This window comes from Xenopus tropicalis, chromosome 5 (genome assembly GCF_000004195.4).
Source record: "Xenopus tropicalis strain Nigerian chromosome 5, UCB_Xtro_10.0, whole genome shotgun sequence".
NCBI lineage: Eukaryota > Metazoa > Chordata > Amphibia > Anura > Pipidae > Xenopus > Xenopus tropicalis.
Genome location: NC_030681.2, coordinates 9,304,273 through 9,323,896, shown reverse-complemented (window position 1 = coordinate 9,323,896; position 19,624 = coordinate 9,304,273). Strand labels below are relative to the sequence as shown.

Here is a 19,624-nt window from a genome sequence, read left to right as displayed (position 1 = left end):
GGAAGTGTGTGTGCCAATTTCACCCCCCACCAGAAAGTGTGTGTGCCAGTTTTCCCCCACCAAGAAGTGTGTGCGCCAGTTTTCCCCCCACCAGGAAGTGTTGGGATCAAGTACAGGTACTGTTTTATTATTACAGAGAAAAGGGAATCATTTAACCATGAAATAAACCCAATAGGGCTGTTCTGCCCCCAATAAGGGGTAATTATATCTTAGTTGGGATCAAGTACAGGTACTGTTTTATTATTACAGAGAAAAGGGAATCATTTAACCATTAAATAAACCCAATAGGGCTGTTCTGCCCCAATAAGGGGTAATTATATCTTAGTTGGGATCAAGTACAGGTACTGTTTTATTATTACAGAGAAAAGGGAAATGATTTTTAAAAATGTGAATTATTTGATTAAAATGAAGTCTATGGGATAAGGGGGTCCGATACCTGTAGTTTCATTTACAAAATAACCCCATATAACACACAAATAAAACCATGTACTGTATATCTGGGGAGGGGCAAATATAAATGAATTAATATAAACTAAGTGCCTCATTCACATTAATAGGCCCCATGGATAATGGCATGTAATACACACGTCTGCATATGTATTTTTGCTCCTATTAGTAACAGTGTTACACTGGGCTGCACACAATCACAGCCGCTCTGCCTGTATTTCATATTACAAAGAAAAAAATCCTGTTGCCGAGAGAAAAAAAAAAGCTTATTAAAGAAAATGACATTTTCCCGGCATTTCCATTTGATGGCGTTGCTATTTCATGGTACAAATGGCTGCCCACAGCCCCAGATGTGCACTACCAACCCCAGCACTCGGCGAATAAAAAATATATTATTCTGTCTGGTAAATACGCTGAAACTGCTGCGCTGGGTGCAGCTATTGATCTGCTTATGTAGGACAGTCAGCGATTCCATTTGCTATTGATCCACTGCCATCAATAACACAGAGCTCAACAGGCTGTATTAAAGGGGAGTGAAAGTTCAATTCAAGAGGCTTTTATGTAAAATACATTATTGTGATAGCCTCGGGCTGAATTGGGAATTCCTTATTGAAAAACATGCTCTCCATATCCCAGTACTCAGCCTTCTGTGTGCAAATACTTTCATGAACCTTCAGGTAAAAAATTAAAAGATGGCCGACTTTGGGGGGGGAAACCATCTCTCCCTACTATACCTGCTATCCCACAGCCCCAGTCCCTTCCCAGAGGCTATTATCCCCCCACTGCTACTATAGGCACCATCTCTCCCTACTATACCTGCTATCCCACAGCCCCAGTCCCTTCCCAGAGGCTATTATCCCCCCACTGCTACTATAGGCACCATCTCTCCCTACTATACCTGCTATCCCACAGCCCCAGTCCCTTCCCAGAGGCTATTATCCCCCCACTGCTACTATAGGCACCATCTCTCCCTACTATACCTGCTATCCCACAGCCCCAGTCCCTTCCCAGAGGCTATTATCCCCCCACTGCTACTATAGGCACCATCTCTCCCTACTATACCTGCTATCCCACAGCCCCAGTCCCTTCCCAGAGGCTATTATCCCCCCCACTGCTACTATAGGCACCATCTCTCCCTACTATACCTGCTATCCCACAGCCCCAGTCCCTTCCCAGAGGCTATTATCCCCCCACTGCTACTATAGGCACCATCTCTCCCTACTATACCTGCTATCCCACAGCCCCAGTCCCTTCCCAGAGGCTATTATCCCCCCACTGCTACTATAGGCACCATCTCTCCCTACTATACCTGCTATCCCACAGCCCCAGTCCCTTCCCAGAGGCTATTATCCCCCCACTGCTACTATAGGCACCATCTCTCCCTACTATACCTGCTATCCCACAGCCCCAGTCCCTTCCCAGAGGCTATTATCCCCCCACTGCTACTATAGGCACCATCTCTCCCTACTATACCTGCTATCCCACAGCCCCAGTCCCTTCCCAGAGGCTATTATCCCACTGCTACTATAGGCACCATCTCTCCCTACTATACCTGCTATCCCACAGCCCCAGTCCCTTCCCAGAGGCTATTATCCCCCCACTGCTACTATAGGCACCATCTCTCCCTACTATACCTGCTATCCCACAGCCCCAGTCCCTTCCCAGAGGCTATTATCCCCCCACTGCTACTATAGGCACCATCTCTCCCTACTATACCTGCTATCCCACAGCCCCAGTCCCTTCCCAGAGGCTATTATCCCACTGCTACTATAGGCACCATCTCTCCCTACTATACCTGCTATCCCACAGCCCCAGTCCCTTCCCAGAGGCTATTATCCCCCCACTGCTACTATAGGCACCATCTCTCCCTACTATACCTGCTATCCCACAGCCCCAGTCCCTTCCCAGAGGCTATTATCCCCCCACTGCTACTATAGGCACCATCTCTCCCTACTATACCTGCTATCCCACAGCCCCAGTCCCTTCCCAGAGGCTATTATCCCCCCACTGCTACTATAGGCACCATCTCTCCCTACTATACCTGCTATCCCACAGCCCCAGTCCCTTCCCAGAGGCTATTATCCCCCCACTGCTACTATAGGCACCATCTCTCCCTACTATACCTGCTATCCCACAGCCCCAGTCCCTTCCCAGAGGCTATTATCCCCCCACTGCTACTATAGGCACCATCTCTCCCTACTATACCTGCTATCCCACAGCCCCAGTCCCTTCCCAGAGGCTATTATCCCACTGCTACTATAGGCACCATCTCTCCCTACTATACCTGCTATCCCACAGCCCCAGTCCCTTCCCAGAGGCTATTATCCCCCCACTGCTACTATAGGCACCATCTCTCCCTACTATACCTGCTATCCCACAGCCCCAGTCCCTTCCCAGAGGCTATTATCCCCCCACTGCTACTATAGGCACCATCTCTCCCTACTATACCTGCTATCCCACAGCCCCAGTCCCTTCCCAGAGGCTATTATCCCCCCACTGCTACTATAGGCACCATCTCTCCCTACTATACCTGCTATCCCACAGCCCCAGTCCCTTCCCAGAGGCTATTATCCCCCCACTGCTACTATAGGCACCATCTCTCCCTACTATACCTGCTATCCCACAGCCCCAGTCTCTATATTAGACTCCCCCCTTGTAATAATGTCAAACTCTTCTTCTTGACCAAAGTGAAGCACAGATCACTTATAGAAGGAATTGTTTGTATTATACTAGAGACTTGGAAGCATGCTACGCAGAAGCACTGTACAAGTGCCAGAGTACTGTATATATTTAGGGATATGGGCAATAGATGGGCATTTCTGGGCCAGCCCTATGACTGTGTTAATGTTGAGTAATTGCGCTCAGCGGAAGAAGAAGAAATGCTGAGACAATGGAATTGAGATGACAAGGCATCAGTGCTGGCAAATTAACCGGCCTGCTGACCTCCGGCTGTTATTTAATTACTATGAGCAGTAAGCCAACGCCGATGGATCTTGGAGATCTGCTGGTCTTTGTACTACATATATGTACCCTATGTCTTGAAAAATACATTTATTTTTAGTTATCTTATATACATCAGTTTAAAAATAAGCAGAAAGGTTTATCATGGGTTTCTGGGTTGTGTGGGACCCTTTAACAAATTTTCAGAAGCCAAAGTTTCCCTTTAATTAAACTAAAGGAGCACTTTAAGCTTCTGCCCTGAACCTGTTTTATATAACTTGTTCATGAAAGACTGATATAGATACAGAGCAAGGTCTCGGGATTCATCAGTTATACCCTGTTACAACCTGATCCACCTCAAATCCTGCTGACATTGTATCAAGCCCTTCCCTATTTAGATTTAGAAAAATAGCTACTGTCCTGATATATATATATACAGTATATAGAGGTGAGAAAGGGTGTTTTTTGGCCTGTGACAATGCCCTAAAATTTGCATAGAAAATGAAATTAGATCACAAAAAAAGGCCATTGTGTGATGAGAATATGCCTTAAATAGAGAAGGATCTAGACATACTGACTCAGCATGACTACAGCAATCAGCAAAATATTGTACTTAATTAAAAGGCATGAGAACACAGACAGACAAATATCCTAAAAGGAATGGCTTTAGGGCTTTAACAATAAAATAGATGGACCGTAGAAAGGACAACCAAATTAATTAGGGGGAAGACATTTGAGGGATTTGGTTAGAATTATTCTTTAGAGAAAGGGCCCATAACATAGTGGAATCTTTATTTTGAAGCCGTTGCACTGGAAGATTGAATCTTTATTGAAATCTATGGGTGTCTTTTTTAAAATATCGCAATATTACTAGTACTACTGATTTTTAAAATTGATTCCTAATAAAACAGTATCTGTACTTGATCCCAACTAAGATATAATTACCCCTTATTGGGGGCAGAACAGCCCTATTGGGTTTATTTCATGGTTAAATGATTCCCTTTTCTCTGTAATAATAAAACAGTACCTGTACTTGATCCCAACTAAGATATAATTACCCCTTATTGGGGCAGAACAGCCCTATTGGGTTTATTTCATGGTTAAATGATTCCCTTTTCTCTGTAATAATAAAACAGTACCTGTACTTGATCCCAACTAAGATATAATTACCCCTTATTGGGGCAGAACAGCCCTATTGGGTTTATTTCATGGTTAAATGATTCCCTTTTCTCTGTAATAATAAAACAGTACCTGTACTTGATCCCAACTAAGATATAATTACCCCTTATTGGGGCAGAACAGCCCTATTGGGTTTATTTAATGGTTAAATGATTCCCTTTTCTCTGTAATAATAAAACAGTACCTGTACTTGATCCCAACTAAGATATAATTACCCCTTATTGGGGCAGAACAGCCCTATTGGGTTTATTTAATGGTTAAATGATTCCCTTTTCTCTGTAATAATAAAACAGTACCTGTACTTGATCCCAACTAAGATATAATTACCCCTTATTGGGGCAGAACAGCCCTATTGGGTTTATTTAATGGTTAAATGATTCCCTTTTCTCTGTAATAATAAAACAGTACCTGTACTTGATCCCAACTAAGATATAATTACCCCTTAATAGGGGCAGAACAGCCCTATTGGGTTTATTTCATGGTTAAATGATTCCCTTTTCTCTGTAATAATAAAACAGTACCTGTACTTGATCCCAACTAAGATATAATTACCCCTTATTGGGGCAGAACAGCCCTATTGGGTTTATTTCATGGTTAAATGATTCCCTTTTCTCTGTAATAATAAAACAGTACCTGTACTTGATCCCAACTAAGATATAATTAATCCTTATTGGGGGCAAAACAATATTATTGGGTTTAATTTATGTTTTATTGTTTTTTTAGTAGACTTAAGGTACGGAGATTACGAAAAGACCCCTTATCCAGAATACCCTTTCTCCTGAGCATTCTGGATAATGGGTCCTATACCCGTACTAGTACTAAATCATAATTATATTGATATATCGGCTGGTTCTAATGCCACTATGGCAAAAAAATAAATCCCTATTAACATGGCATCTTAATCGGTAATGTCCAGTTTTGTCAACAGTATGCAAGCTCCTACCTATATGTAGACACATAAATATAGAGAAGGAATGTTCTGAGCATATATAAAGCAATATGTATTGTCTCCAGAAAACAACATGGCTGCCCATATGTAAAATATACACTATACAGGTATAGGACCAATTATCCAGAATGCTCGGGACCAAGGGTATTCCGGATAAGGGCTCTTTCCGTAATTTGGATCTCAATAGCTTAAGTCTACTAAAAAATCAATAAAACATTAATTAAACCCAATAGGATTGTTTTGCATCCAATAAGGATTAATTATACCTTAGTTGGGATCAAGTACAGGTACTGTTTTATTATTACAGAGAAAAGGGAATCATTTAACCATTAAATAAACCCAATAGGGCTGTTCTGCCCCCAATAAGGATTAATTATATCTTAGCTGGAATCAATTACAAGGTTCTGTTTTATTTCTACATAGAAAAAGGAAATCAGTTTTAAAATTCTGAATTATTTGATTAAAATGGAGTCTATGGGAGACTGGCATTCCGTAATTCGGAGCTTTCTGGGTAACGGGTTTCCAGATAAGGGGTCCGATACCTGTACAAAGAACGAATGTTTTGTTATAGAATAGCTATAGTCTTTTTATACTCCATCGGCGTAACTTGGTTGTGCTGGGACCCCCCCTGCAGAAAATTCTTTTGAGAGGGACCGGCGCAACCAATTATTCCACCCCCTCCCATCCGGGCCTGACCGTACCGGTATATTTAATGTAGGAGAGGGGCTGGGGAGGGGGACTAAGGAATAGCAGACCCCTTGGTTCGGGCCCCCTTGTGACCATGGGTTCTGCTGCATATATAGTCACACCACTGCTATATTCTATTCCAAAGGGAAACAGCATGGCAGGTCCCATACTTTTATATTAATGTAACTGTCCAATGAGACACCTTGCACATAGTAAGCTACATTGTATTTCTACTTTAATACAAAGGGAAATTGTACTATGGATTAGTCTTTCTCTATTGTGTATTTCTAGGAATTTAGCTGGCGCGGGACGCACAGCGTATGAAAATGAAGCGTCCCCCCTACACATTAGCCAGAAGTCATGTATTCGGCACATTATGGCACTCGCTGCGGGGAGACAGCTGTCGCTGCTTTTGACAACTAAATCGGCATTTAGTTACAGAAAAGAGAGACAAATAACTCCCCCTAATTGGTGAATTGAAAAAGAAAAAGAAATGATCATTTTGCAAAGGACAGTAAGTGTATAACTGGGCAAATTACAGTGTGTGATTACAGGAATAAAGCAAAGTGCTGGGAGGCTTTAGCAGAAAAGAAAGGGCTTTTATGATCACGTCGTGCCAGCGGCATCATCTAAACATCTAAATATCCCAGACTTTGCTATTTACAGGCAGCACGCTGGTGTATTTATCCGGCCAATTCAGTAAAACTAATTGCTGTCTGTGTGGTAGGGTGGCTAGAGCTGATTTAAAACTTGTCTTTATAAGTGTGAGAGCCCAGAACATTCCTTCTCTGTATATTTGTATTTATACATATGGGTAGGGGGTGCCATAGTGTTTCCCTTAGACAGTACAGTATGGGGGTACAGCTAATTGTGTGCCCAGAACATTCCTTCTCTGTATATTTGTATTTATACATATGGGTAGGGGGTGCCATAGTGTTTCCCTTAGACAGTACAGTATGGGGGTACAGCTTATTGTGTGCCCAGAACATTCCTTCTCTGTATATTTGTATTTATACATATGGGTAGGAGGTGCCATAGTGTTTCCCTTAGACAGTACAGTATGGGGGTACAGCTTATTGTGTGCCCAGAACATTCCTTCTCTGTATATTTGTATTTATACATATGGGTAGGGGGTGCCATAGTGTTTCCCTTAGACAGTACAGTATGGGGGTACAGCTTATTGTGTGCCCAGAACATTCCTTCTCTGTATATTTGTATTTATACATATGGGTAGGAGGTGCCATAGTGTTTCCCTTAGACAGAGCAGTATGAGGGTACAGCTTATTGTGTGCCCAGAACATTCCTTCTCTGTATATTTGTATTTATACATATGGGAGGGAGGTGCCATAGTGTTTCTCTGAGACAGTACAGTATGGGGGTACAGCTTATTGTGTGCCCAGAACATTCCTTCTCTGTATATTTGTATTTATACATATGGGTAGGAGGTGCCATAGTGTTTCCCTTAGACAGTACAGTATGAGGGTACAGCTTATTGTTTGTTGTATTATTCACAGGAGCATAGAACAATCACTTGGAAGACAGTGGCAGATAGATGCAGTACAGTTATTCAGCATTTAGTGATGTACAAAGTTTCCAGGCAGCATTTACCCATCACGGGTCAATAATGAATGTGCAAATTGAGTCAACTCAGAAGTGTCTGATCCCCAGTACAGGCCCTCCAAGTGGAACCTAGGTGGGAACACATTTACCCCTAGGTCTGTACACTTGAGACCCTACTCTATGGGTGGTACACTCAGAATTGGCAGATCCTCGGTGGGGATTCAGGCTGCTCACTAGCTACCCTGGTCCTACCTCTCACTCCTGGAATGAGCTATTACAGACCCATCCTTACACTTCCCCTATGGGCCTACCTGCACCCAGGCTCTGAGCACCATCCATCCCCTCCAACAGATGGGATCCCAAGAGGCCAAGTACACATTAGCCTCCCCCTTTTAAAGACTGGAGCAAGGATATCCCCAGTTACTGAACTGCCAGGAAAATACTTTAAGCAAGGCCAAGGATAGGGAAACAGCTTTCTCCTCAGGCGGCAGTTACCAGGGATGGCAAAAAGCTATTCCTTGTAACATAAAGAGCGAAGGGGCAGCATCAACTTGCCGCCTCTGGTGGCCAGGACCCCTGGGGTGGCACTATTCCTCTCCCAGCTGTCAGTTAGAAACACACTTGGCTTATACCTTAGGGAACTGCCTGAATACACCTTCAGTCCCCTATATGTTCTTTATGCATAGGGATAAATAAAAGGGTGGCAGCAATGGCTGAACTGGAGAAAAAAGCATAAATAGGAAAATGGCAGTGTTTGTTCCAGGGGGTGATGGCGCTGTACTGCCAGGGAAAGGGCAGCAGTGAGGAAAAGGGCAATGGTCATATAGGTGGCATCAGAAAGGGCTCAGTAAAGGGGATTTGAAATTTTTCATAAATAGGGTTCCAGCCTGTCAGTCTGTGGTAATTATCTTTCCTAACTAATACTGTATGTCCATTGTTTCATTGTATTACTTATGTGTATGTATCCATCACACCGCGCACTTATTACAGATGGGTTTAGTGCCACACTTAAGGTGGTATTAAAGTTTGTCTAGTAACCCATAGCAACAAATCATACAGCTAAGCAGTAGCCAGTACCCACTGATGGGTTGCTATGGGTTTCTACTAGAACTGCATCAAACTTTTACAATGTTTGAATTATTAAACTAGTATTGGGGTAAGTAAAGGCCTAATAAACCTTAGTGCTTAGTGAGGTCGACGGATAAGGCTTTGCTACATTCTCCTTACTTTGGCTCATAACCAGGGTTGCCAGATTTATCTTTCCAAACCAGCCTAAGGCAGTTCCAAAGCCAGCCCAAAACTAGCCAAAAGCCACTTTGAAAGTAGCCCAAAAATAGCCCAATATGCGCACTGAAAAAAAATTCTAAAAATATAGAAGTATAGAGCAAAAAGGAATACAAAACAGAGCCTCAGTCTATACTGTCCAATTGCATGCTGGGTATTGTAGTTTTATATTAATCCTAGCTGTAGGCTAATTGTTAACTACAAACTACATTACCCAGCATGCAGTGGGACAGGCACGCTAATACTACTTTGGCTAGTTTCCTAACTACAAACCCGCCAAGGCTCCAAAAACTAGCCCAAATCTGTACCTTGGCGGGTTCCTTCTTTGGAAACCGGCCAGGGCTTTAAATTAGTAGCCTAATTTGGCGGAAAAACCGCCAACCTCCTGGCAACCCTGCTAATAACAATGAATGGTTTCTGGCACAGTAACTAAGCAATGTCAAACTACTGAACACAAATGCGCATGCTCAGGGAACGACCAAGCCAATGTGCGCAGGCGCAGGAACCAGTCAGGGCAATCCTCCGCGTCACCAGGTGGCGCTATTGCTCAACCGGCAACTCGCCGTCTCCCTTAGCAACGAAGAGTGGCTTCCTGGTAACCGGGGTAACGGCGGCCTGTCACTGTGTTTCCGCATTGCTGCGCTTGAGTGATGGAACGTAGTGGGCGCCGATCCCCCAACTTACACTTGGATCTGTATAACTTCCAGGAGGGCAATGACAGCCGCTATGTGCTCACCAGCCCCCGCTCCCTGGAGGCCTGTGCCCGGCTGGCCGTCAGACCCGTCGATCTCCTTCCCAGGTCAGTGGGGGAAGTGGCGGAGCAGCACCCGGGGGCCGGGCAGGGGCAGCTCAACCATCTGTGGGAGGAATACGAGGAGGAGCGAAGGAGCAGACTGAGGCTGTGCAAGCAGCTACGGGCACAGATAGTGCAGGGGGATCCCAGAGCAGGAGGGCCCCATGGGGCCAAAGAACTAGAAATCCAGAATGATGGGGCCCTAGTGAAGCCCAGAGACTGGCCTACATATAAGGGGGGCACAGGTCACCCCATGATCTATTCTACCCAATCAAATGCAGGGGGGACCCTCCCAAGAGAAAGAGATTTCCCAGCAGCACCCTCCTCCCGTCGTTCCATGATGGGCCCCACCCACCCCGGGCCCTGGCGCCTCAGGAGAAGTCTGAGCCTGGGGGATCTGACGGCCCCGGAGCTGCAGGTGAGACAGCTGGCGAGAGACGTGGAGCGAGAGGCCCGGGTGTGCGTCTCCCAGAGAGATAAGAAGATTGCAGCGCTCATGTTGGCCAAGTACAGGGAGGAGGATCTGGCCCAGGAGAGGAAGCTCAGGGCCCAGCGAGCCTGGCGGGGGTTATTAGCCGAAGAGCAGAGGCTGAAAGAGGCGCTGAGTAAAGCAGATTGGATGAACCTGCAGCTCGGGGGGGTATGGAGGAGACGGTCAAGGAGCTCCAGTGACCGCAGAGGGGATCTCACCTCAGAGTATTGGAGAGAAAAGACTGGCGCTAATGTGGGATCCACAAGTGGAATAGATAATAAGATCCACCTGGAGGAGCCCACAGCGACACATGAAGAGTTTAACAACCCCGTCTTTGAGCAGCGCATGTCCCAGGCCTTCAGGTTCCGGCTGATGAAAGAACTGCAGAACAAGCAGAACCTGCAGGTGAAGAACCAGTACGAAAGGCTGAGGCACAGCAGGCTGAAGGAGAAGGTGGATATCCAAGCCAAAGCCGAGGAGCAGTGTAAGCGGATGCAGATCAAGCAGAAGGAGCGCAAGTCTCAGCAGCTTTATGGGCAGTTACTTGTAGAGAGGAGCAAGGAGCTGAGAGAGAAGGCGGCCAAGGAGGAAGAGCTGCTGCTTCTGGCCAAACTCAGGGTCGAGCAACAGGAGAAGGAGCAGATGAAATACAAAGCCATGTTGGCCAAGCTCACAGACCAGAAGATCCAACAGGCCAAGGATTCCCTGGACAAGAGCATTCAGATTCGGGCAGAGAGGACCCGAGAGGTGAACACCATGAAGGAGAAGGTCCATCAGCTGCTGAAACAGAAAGTGGAGGAACAGGACGAAAACTACAGGAAGCAAATGAAATATCTGATCAGGGAAAAGGACTGGAGATGTGCCCAGTTGCTGAAAGAGAAAGAGGCCACAGTGGAACAGGGCAAGAAAACTGCAATGGCTTCCTTCCAAATGAGGGAGAAAATCAGAGAGCAGACCAGGAGCCGGACCTTCGACCAAATGGTGAGGCAGGCAGAGATGAACGCGAGTCTGCTCAGATACACCTCATAGGCCGAGGGCCTGGGAACCATTAAAGGCCTCCTTATAAATCCAATCTAGCAATGCAAGTGATGATGGGAAACGACACCGGCAGCTCGGCCCGTTGGAGAGACCAATCCCAGGCAGAGCCAACTGATGTCCCATAGGGTTTAGTACAACTTGGTGCTGTGCACTCACCCCTTACAGGGGTAAGTTTGGGGGTGGGGGTGGAATGATTAGGACTCTTTTCAGAAATAGTCTCAAGGAAGAGGCCAATAGATGCCTAGTGATACCGACACACAGCTATCGATATGTTGGTGTAACTCACCCTGCATCACTGGGCTTTGTATAAGAGCCCCTCTTCTGCCCCCGGCCCAGCAGTACTTACCCCTCCCTGAGAGAGCAGCTTCCTTTGGTCTTATAAACTGGGGGCAGCAGGTCCGGACTGGGACTCAAAATAGACCCTGGCATTACAGGTACACAGAGGTCCAAAGAAACCCCCCCAGCAGCCCAATAACTGTCTATGGCACCTTACAGCACCCCTCTGGCACCGGCCAGAACCCACAGATTGCCAGTCTGAACTGGGGGGCAGTATGAGCTTTCCATTTGGTGGAATGTGTATAGTACCCCTCAGGGGCTGCTCAGCCGGGGGGGGGGGGGCAGCTTAGGGGCATCTATAATTGAAAAAATGGTGGTGCCATACTCACCCGAATCAGTATCACTTAAAGGCACGGGGCAGTAGAGCCCTTTTAAAGGGACAGTATAAATGATACACATCCAATTTCAGTTCAGCATTAATCATCCTTTACAGTTTACAGAAACTTATTTGGTGTTTACAGTGCGTTTTCCTATAGTTTATACTTTTTCTCCAGATGCCACCTGAAATTGTGAGAAATGAAAGGTTTATAAAAAGGTTTAAAGGCGACATTAAGCTAACAAAGTGAAATAAAGAAGTGCTTAGAAGACCACTGATTTAATCTATACGGTGGGTCCATGTCCCCTTTATCAGACGTTGCTTTAGTTTGATTGGCTTAACTTCTACAGACAACAGAACCCTTTGCACTTTCTTTAATCAAAAGAAATAGGATTCCCATAAACTGCATGTAAACAGCTCCCTCTGGTGGCTGAATATAGAATGTGCACACTGGTATATACTGTATATATATAAAATTAACTTAGTTTTTCTTTTCCTCCATTAATGTTATTATCCTGTGAGATATACTCAGCTTTGTAGTTTTCTTAAACCCCTTTAATACAATGGAATTTACCAGTGCAATAATATATATATATTTACGTATTTGTGCCAGGGCCAACATGATTGGCACATTGGTTTCTTAAAGATATTTCTTATTTATTTGTATGGCCAACCTTTCCCTAAACAGAACATTGCACAAAACTCCCCGCGGACCCCAGGCCTTATAGTATATATATACAGTTATGTGTGTTAGTGTGTAAAAACCACGTCTATTCTCATTTTGGACCATTTATAGAATATTTATAACTTGTGTTAATGCTGTTTTTTTTTTTACTCTGGGATAGAAATGATTTATATTTATACAGATGTATTTTTCTATGGTCACAAAATGGCAGAACGGAAAGCAGAAATAAATGATTGGTCACACTGTACGGCTTGTGTATGAGAGGATCAGCCAATAGCGAGGGGAAGGGGGGGCACATGGTATAATTTCGGGCCCTATAGATACAAAGCTGGCTGTGCACTGGCATTAGGGTTAAAGGGGACACTACCATGGTGTGCTGTTATGCACCGCCCAGCCAAGCATGGGTTAATTGCCTCTGTACCTCCAGGGAAGGATACAACTACACCCATGTATAAGGGCCCCTTTAGGCACCGCATCTCTTGAGGGCAGACACACAGTATGGATATGTAGGGCCGGAACTAGGGGCAACAGTAGGGTGGGCAAGGGGCGCCACTTCTGTCTGCCAACCTCTAGTCTGGGGTGGTTCACCTTTGAGTTAACGTTTAGTACTTTAATTACAGAATGGCCAATTCTGAGCAACTTTTCAATTGGTCTTTGTTATAGTTTATGAATTACTTGCCTTTTTCTTCAAACTCTTTGCAGTTTTTGTAACTTTCTTTTCTGTTCAGGTTCTCTCCTATTCACATACCAGTCTCTCGTCCGAACCACTCCCTGGTTGCTAAGGTAACTTGGACCCTAGCAACCAAAAAGCCATAGACATTTCAAACTGGAGAGCTCCTGAACCGAAAATAAATAAATAAATAAATAATACAAACTACAAATAATAACAAATGAAGACCAATTGCAAATTATCTCACTCTCTACATCATACTAAAAGTTAACTCAAAGGTGAACAACCCCTTTAAGTCCTATACACAATCCTCATCCATCAACCGCCGGCTGGGGTATCTAGGGGCCCCAAAACCCAGAGCGACTCAGTGCCTGTGAGTGCAGAACTGGAGCGAGGGGCCAGTGGATCGGCTACTAATCAGCTCTGTGCGGCACTAGCCCGAGGCCGACAAGAGGCGCTAGCCCGGGGCCCACGTGAGGCGCTAGCCCGGGGCCCACGTGAGGCGCTAGCCCGGGGCCCCCACGTGAGGCGCTAGCCCGAGGCCAATACAAATGAGATACTGCAAACTGTACGAACATATGGAAACGCATTTATTAATAAATTTCAAACAGAAAGGCCAATGAGCCAATGAGATTATTTGTGGGCGGGGATACAGGGTATGGAGGAGCACTGGGGAGAACATTGGGTATAATATAACCAACTTGTGGCCCTTCAGCTGCTAGAGGGTGCTGGGAGTTGTAGTTGCAGTATAACAGCTGCTGAATGTGCTCATCGGATGCGCAGAAAGGTCCTTGCAGCAAAACCTCTTTAACCCTGTTGCTGCCAGAGTGAACTGCAAAACTCAACTCCTTCGCTTTCTTCGCTCAGAATCTGTTTCTGGTTTCAATTCCTACATGATCAGCGTCTGGTTCTGCTCCCCGCTCACTGGGCCGGAGTTCTGCACTGCCCGACTGAGGAAACAGGAAATAAGTAAATAGGGAGGAGCTACTGGCACTAGTACCACTTACATGCGCGGGAGTGAGCGATTCCTACAGATTCCTATTCAGCTTCAACTTGCTGTACTAAGTAAGGTTCAGCAGCCCTATAACAGTAATCCAGGCTTTTAAAGTTGCCCCCAGCAGCTCCCCATCTTGGATCTGGTTAGCCATCTTTTGTGTGTCAGTGGCACTGCACGTGCTCAGTGGGCTCTGGGCTGCTGCTGAGAAACTAAACTTGGGGGGTGTGGGAAATCATCAAGCAGGAAGTGAGGTTCCTTTTCAATAGAAGCTGATGCTACAGGGCTGATTATTAATTCATTTTGATGCAGGCTGCACTGGTTTCTATGCTGCCATGTATTGTGACTCTGAAATTACTAATCAGCCTTGTGTTTTAAAGGTTATATTGTATATATACTATATATACAAATTGCAGCTCTGTATATAGGGACAGCAATACCCCCGAGCCAAAATCTTTATCTGTAAACTCCAGCTGTGGATATACATTTCTCTTTATTTGTCTAACTTTGCCTTTAGCCACAGAGACATGTTCATCCCTATTACTGTTATTACTCCCCTAGCACTCAGCCCCAGACTCTCTAGCGCAGACCTACAGGCAACGCAGAGAATTTCATCACTACCAATGGCAGCTGAACTGCAGCAACTTACCTGAACCAGTGTGCGGCCATAGCCTCGTCCCTCCGCACCCCGACCCCTGCGTCATATAGAATATACATGTTACAGGTTGCACATATCTCTCTCTCTGTTGGAAGGGTTACTGCCTGCCCTGCTCTCATTTCCCTACAGAAATAGGGGTTGGTAGCACTAGGTAGGTACCTAATATATAGGGGCAGAGACAGGGGAAAGTGTTGGAAGGGTTACTGCCTGCCCTGCTCTCATTTCCCTACAGAAATAGGGGTTGGTAGCACTAGGTAGGTACCTAATATATAGGGGCAGAGACAGGGGAAAGTGTTGGAAGGGTTACTGCCTGCCCTGCTCTCATTTCCCTACAGAAATAGGGGTTGGTAGCACTAGGTAGGTACCTAATATATAGGGGCAGAGACAGGGGAAAGTGTTGGAAGGGTTACTGCCTGCCCTGCTCTCATTTCCCTACAGAAATAGGGGTTGGTAGCACTAGGTAGGTACCTAATATATAGGGGCAGAGACAGGGGAAAGTGTTGGAAGGGTTACTGCCTGCTCTGCTCTCATTTCCCTACAGAAATAGGGGTTGGTAGCACTAGGTAGGTACCTAATATATAGGGGCAGAGACAGGGGAAAGTGTTGGAAGGGTTACTGCCTGCCCTGCTCTCATTTCCCTACAGAAATAGGGGTTGGTAGCACTAGGTAGGTACCTAATATATAGGGGCAGAGACAGGGGAAAGTGTTGGAAGGGTTACTGCCTGCTCTGCTCTCATTTCCCTACAGAAATAGGGGTTGGTAGCACTAGGTAGGTACCTAATATATAGGGGCAGAGACAGGGGAAAGTGTTGGAAGGGTTACTGCCTGCCCTGCTCTCATTTCCCTACAGAAATAGGGGTTGGTAGCACTAGGTAGGTACCTAATATATAGGGGCAGAGACAGGGGAAAGTGTTGGAAGGGTTACTGCCTGCCCTGCTCTCATTTCCCTACAGAAATAGGGGTTGGTAGCACTAGGTAGGTACCTAATATATAGGGGCAGAGACAGGGGAAAGTGTTGGAAGGGTTACTACCTGCTCTGCTCTCATTTCCCTACAGAAATAGGGGTTGGTAGCACTAGGTAGGTACCTAATATATAGGGGCAGAGACAGGGGAAAGTGTTGGAAGGGTTACTGCCTGCCCTGCTCTCATTTCCCTACAGAAATAGGGGTTGGTAGCACTAGGTAGGTACCTAATATATAGGGGCAGAGACAGGGGAAAGTGTTGGAAGGGTTACTGCCTGCCCTGCTCTCATTTCCCTACAGAAATAGGGGTTGGTAGCACTAGGTAGGTACCTAATATATAGGGGCAGAGACAGGGGAAAGTGTTGGAAGGGTTACTGCCTGCCCTGCTCTCATTTCCCTACAGAAATAGGGGTTGGTAGCACTAGGTAGGTACCTAATATATAGGGGCAGAGACAGGGGAAAGTGTTGGAAGGGTTACTGCCTGCTCTGCTCTCATTTCCCTACAGAAATAGGGGTTGGTAGCACTAGGTAGGTACCTAATATATAGGGGCAGAGACAGGGGAAAGTGTTGGAAGGGTTACTGCCTGCCCTGCTCTCATTTCCCTACAGAAATAGGGGTTGGTAGCACTAGGTAGGTACCTAATATATAGGGGCAGAGACAGGGGAAAGTGTTGGAAGGGTTACTGCCTGCCCTGCTCTCATTTCCCTACAGAAATAGGGGTTGGTAGCACTAGGTAGGTACCTAATATATAGGGGCAGAGACAGGGGAAAGTGTTGGAAGGGTTACTGCCTGCCCTGCTCTCATTTCCCTACAGAAATAGGGGTTGGTAGCACTAGGTAGGTACCTAATATATAGGGGCAGAGACAGGGGAAAGTGTTGGAAGGGTTACTGCCTGCCCTGCTCTCATTTCCCTACAGATGTAACATTAACCCTTTTGCTGTCAGTCCCGTCCCCTCCTGCTCACTCAGAATTTGCCCACTTACCTCTCAGGTACCTTTGCCCCACTAAGTGCTGGGCGTTTGGATACCCCAGGTGGGCGTAGAAGTGGGTGATATGAAAATGGAAATTCTCATAGCAAAACCAAATGTACATCAGCAGCAAAATTGAGCCAAAAACCACTAGAATCTGGGAGAGAGAGGGAACAAGTTATCAGTCGTATGGAGGAAGCAGAACAGTAGATAGAGCAGAAGAGCTTACATTCTAATAAGACAATCACAGAGGGCTCTTACCTCCCACTGCTCCCATTTTGGTGGCTGCTTTGCTGTAAATTCTGGTTTCGGGTCGGGGGTTCTGCCCGTTCTTCTGCGCAGAGGTGGGACCGGCATCCTTGGGATCTGCCTCGGGCTGAGTTTGGGTGCCCCCCAGTCTCCTACAGACCTGACCGGGGATACAGGGGATACAGGGGTAGGGATGGGATGCCTGCATCACTGGCCAATCACAGCGCTGGACAGAAGGAACAGCTGCCTCTGGCTGATAACACTTATCTCCCCGGGACACCGAGCTGCAGGGACACCGCATATAAATCAATGGCACAACAGGATCATTGTCTGAATCCGGGGGCCGGCACCATGTCATTTCCCCATTGTGTAAACTGATACTCAAACTGGGGGGCCCCAGTGGGACTCAGCATGCTTTAACCCTTTCAAATGCAAAGGAAATAAAGGGAAACTAAACCCCCAGAATGAATACGTAACCAACAGACAGTTTATATCATATTAAGTGGCCTATTAAAGAATCTCCCCAAACTGGAATATATATATCAGTAAATATTGCCCTTTTACATCCTTTCCCTTGAGCCGCCATTTAGTGATGGGCTGTGTGCTCCCTCAGAGATCAGCTGACAGGAAGTGATGCAGCTCTAACTGTAACAGGAAGTAGTGTGGGAGCAAAAGGCAGAACTCTGCCCATTCATTGGCTGATGGAGCCTAGCATGTATGTGTGCCTTGGCTTGTTTGTGTGCACTGTGACTCCTATGATCCCAGGGGGCGGCCCTTAGTACATAAAATGGCAGTTTCCTATTTAGGATTACCCAATGGCACATACTGCTAAATAAGTATATTTATATGAAAATGGTTTATTTAGATGAAGCAGAGTTTTACATAGGAGCTGTTTATACAATATATTTGTATAGAGACCGACATTGTTTGGGGTATAGTTTTCCTTAAGGGGAAGCCCTACAGGGAGCTGTAAACACCAGGACCCTCCTATAAGAGCTTTAGTTGCTGAAAGGCTGATGTGAGGTTACACCAATTTACCACTAGGGGGTGCTGCCGTCACATGAGAGTGTTTGTATTTGGTCGCTAGGCCTGCAGATTTAACCTTTCACCAACCCCGGATCATCATTAGAATTCTTGCTGCCTACAGAACCAAAGCATAACATATCCAAATATAAATATAAATAACAGATAACTCTGGCCACTGTGTTATTGGTTTTTCTATGTATAGCCCATGGCTTCTCCTCATTGTAGTGGCGCTATAGAAAGAGATAAGAGAGCCAGACTGGGAACAATGGAGTCCTATGTAAGGCTGAAACTGCCAGTCTTGTGAATGTATAATTATTTCTCTCTGGTTTTGTTCTCCTTATCTATAGACACCACTTGAATATTAACCCCTTAGCTTTTGTACTTCCGACCCTGTATCGTGTCCTGTTGGCGGCTGCCGAGAATTCCGGCCAGGGGGTTAATTTAACCCTTCTGTGGATACTTTGCTCAGCCTCCTGCGGCATATTGGGCGCCTGCGCAGTTCTATGACCTACTTACTTCAACTTGTATAAAAGGAACGGCCGGTCTGAAACATCCCTCTGCCAACGGCTTGTAGGGAACAAATAACTGCCCCTTTATCCTCCCAGAGAGCAGGAAAGCGACGTGTGCGACATACGGAACACTGAGCCTTTCAGCCGCCAGTTTGTAGCCAGGGGCCTTTGGGCTTTTCCCATTGACACTATAATCAAATCTGTTTCCTTAACAAATGTCCCAAAGACCCTGGCATCAGAGCCCACTTTCTGAACCATCTGATTGGGCCCCATTGGACGGCCATAAGTCTATCCGGATTGATCATTTCATCTGCCCCTTCTCAGTGCATGGATAAAGCGCTGGCAGAGGCAGAACTGGGCAGCGCTTCCCAAATTACCTGATGGTTTGGCCCTCTGCATGGCCAAGTTTTAACTAAATTTAACCATTTGGGTTGTCGTTCAACTGGGAGGATAACAGACAGTTATTCATATTGATTCCTCGTTTGATATTTCTGCAACAAAAATCATTTGAGTGCACTTCAGCTACCTGCACAGGGCACAAATAAGCACTCACCCCAAATCCCCCCCTAACTGGCCTTCAGGCTGGGCCCCCTTAGCCCATAACAAGGTTACAGATATATAGAAACATTGGGGTAACAGTCACCCCGCTATAGTTCCAGGGGTACCCAGGGCACAAATAAGCACTCACCCCAAATCCCCCCCTAACTGGCCTTCAGGCTGGGCCCCCTTAGCCCATAACAAGGTTACAGATATATAGAAACATTGGGCTAACAGTCCCCCCGCTATAGTTCCAGGGGTACCCAGGGCACAAATAAGCACTCGCCCCAAATCCCCCCCTAACTGGCCTTCAGGCTGGGCCCCCTTAGCCCATAACAAGGTTACAGATATATAGAAACATTGG

At 45.9% G+C, this 19,624-nt stretch overlaps 1 protein-coding gene across 1 annotated transcript; it reads left to right on the top strand.

Annotated features, from left to right (window-relative positions):
* The first annotated feature begins 9,696 nt into the window (after positions 1–9,696).
* Positions 9,697–11,340, top strand: ccdc185 (coiled-coil domain containing 185). Its single transcript, XM_002939754.3, has one exon. It carries the CDS (start codon positions 9,697–9,699, stop codon positions 11,338–11,340), a length of 1,644 nt encoding a protein of 547 aa, XP_002939800.3.
* The last annotated feature ends 8,284 nt before the right edge of the window (positions 11,341–19,624 follow it).

Excerpts from the sequence above, each read along its gene's own strand:
- ccdc185 (XM_002939754.3), top strand. The coding sequence starts at position 9,697 with ATGGAACGTAGTGGGCGCCGATCCCCCAACTTACACTTGGATCTGTAT.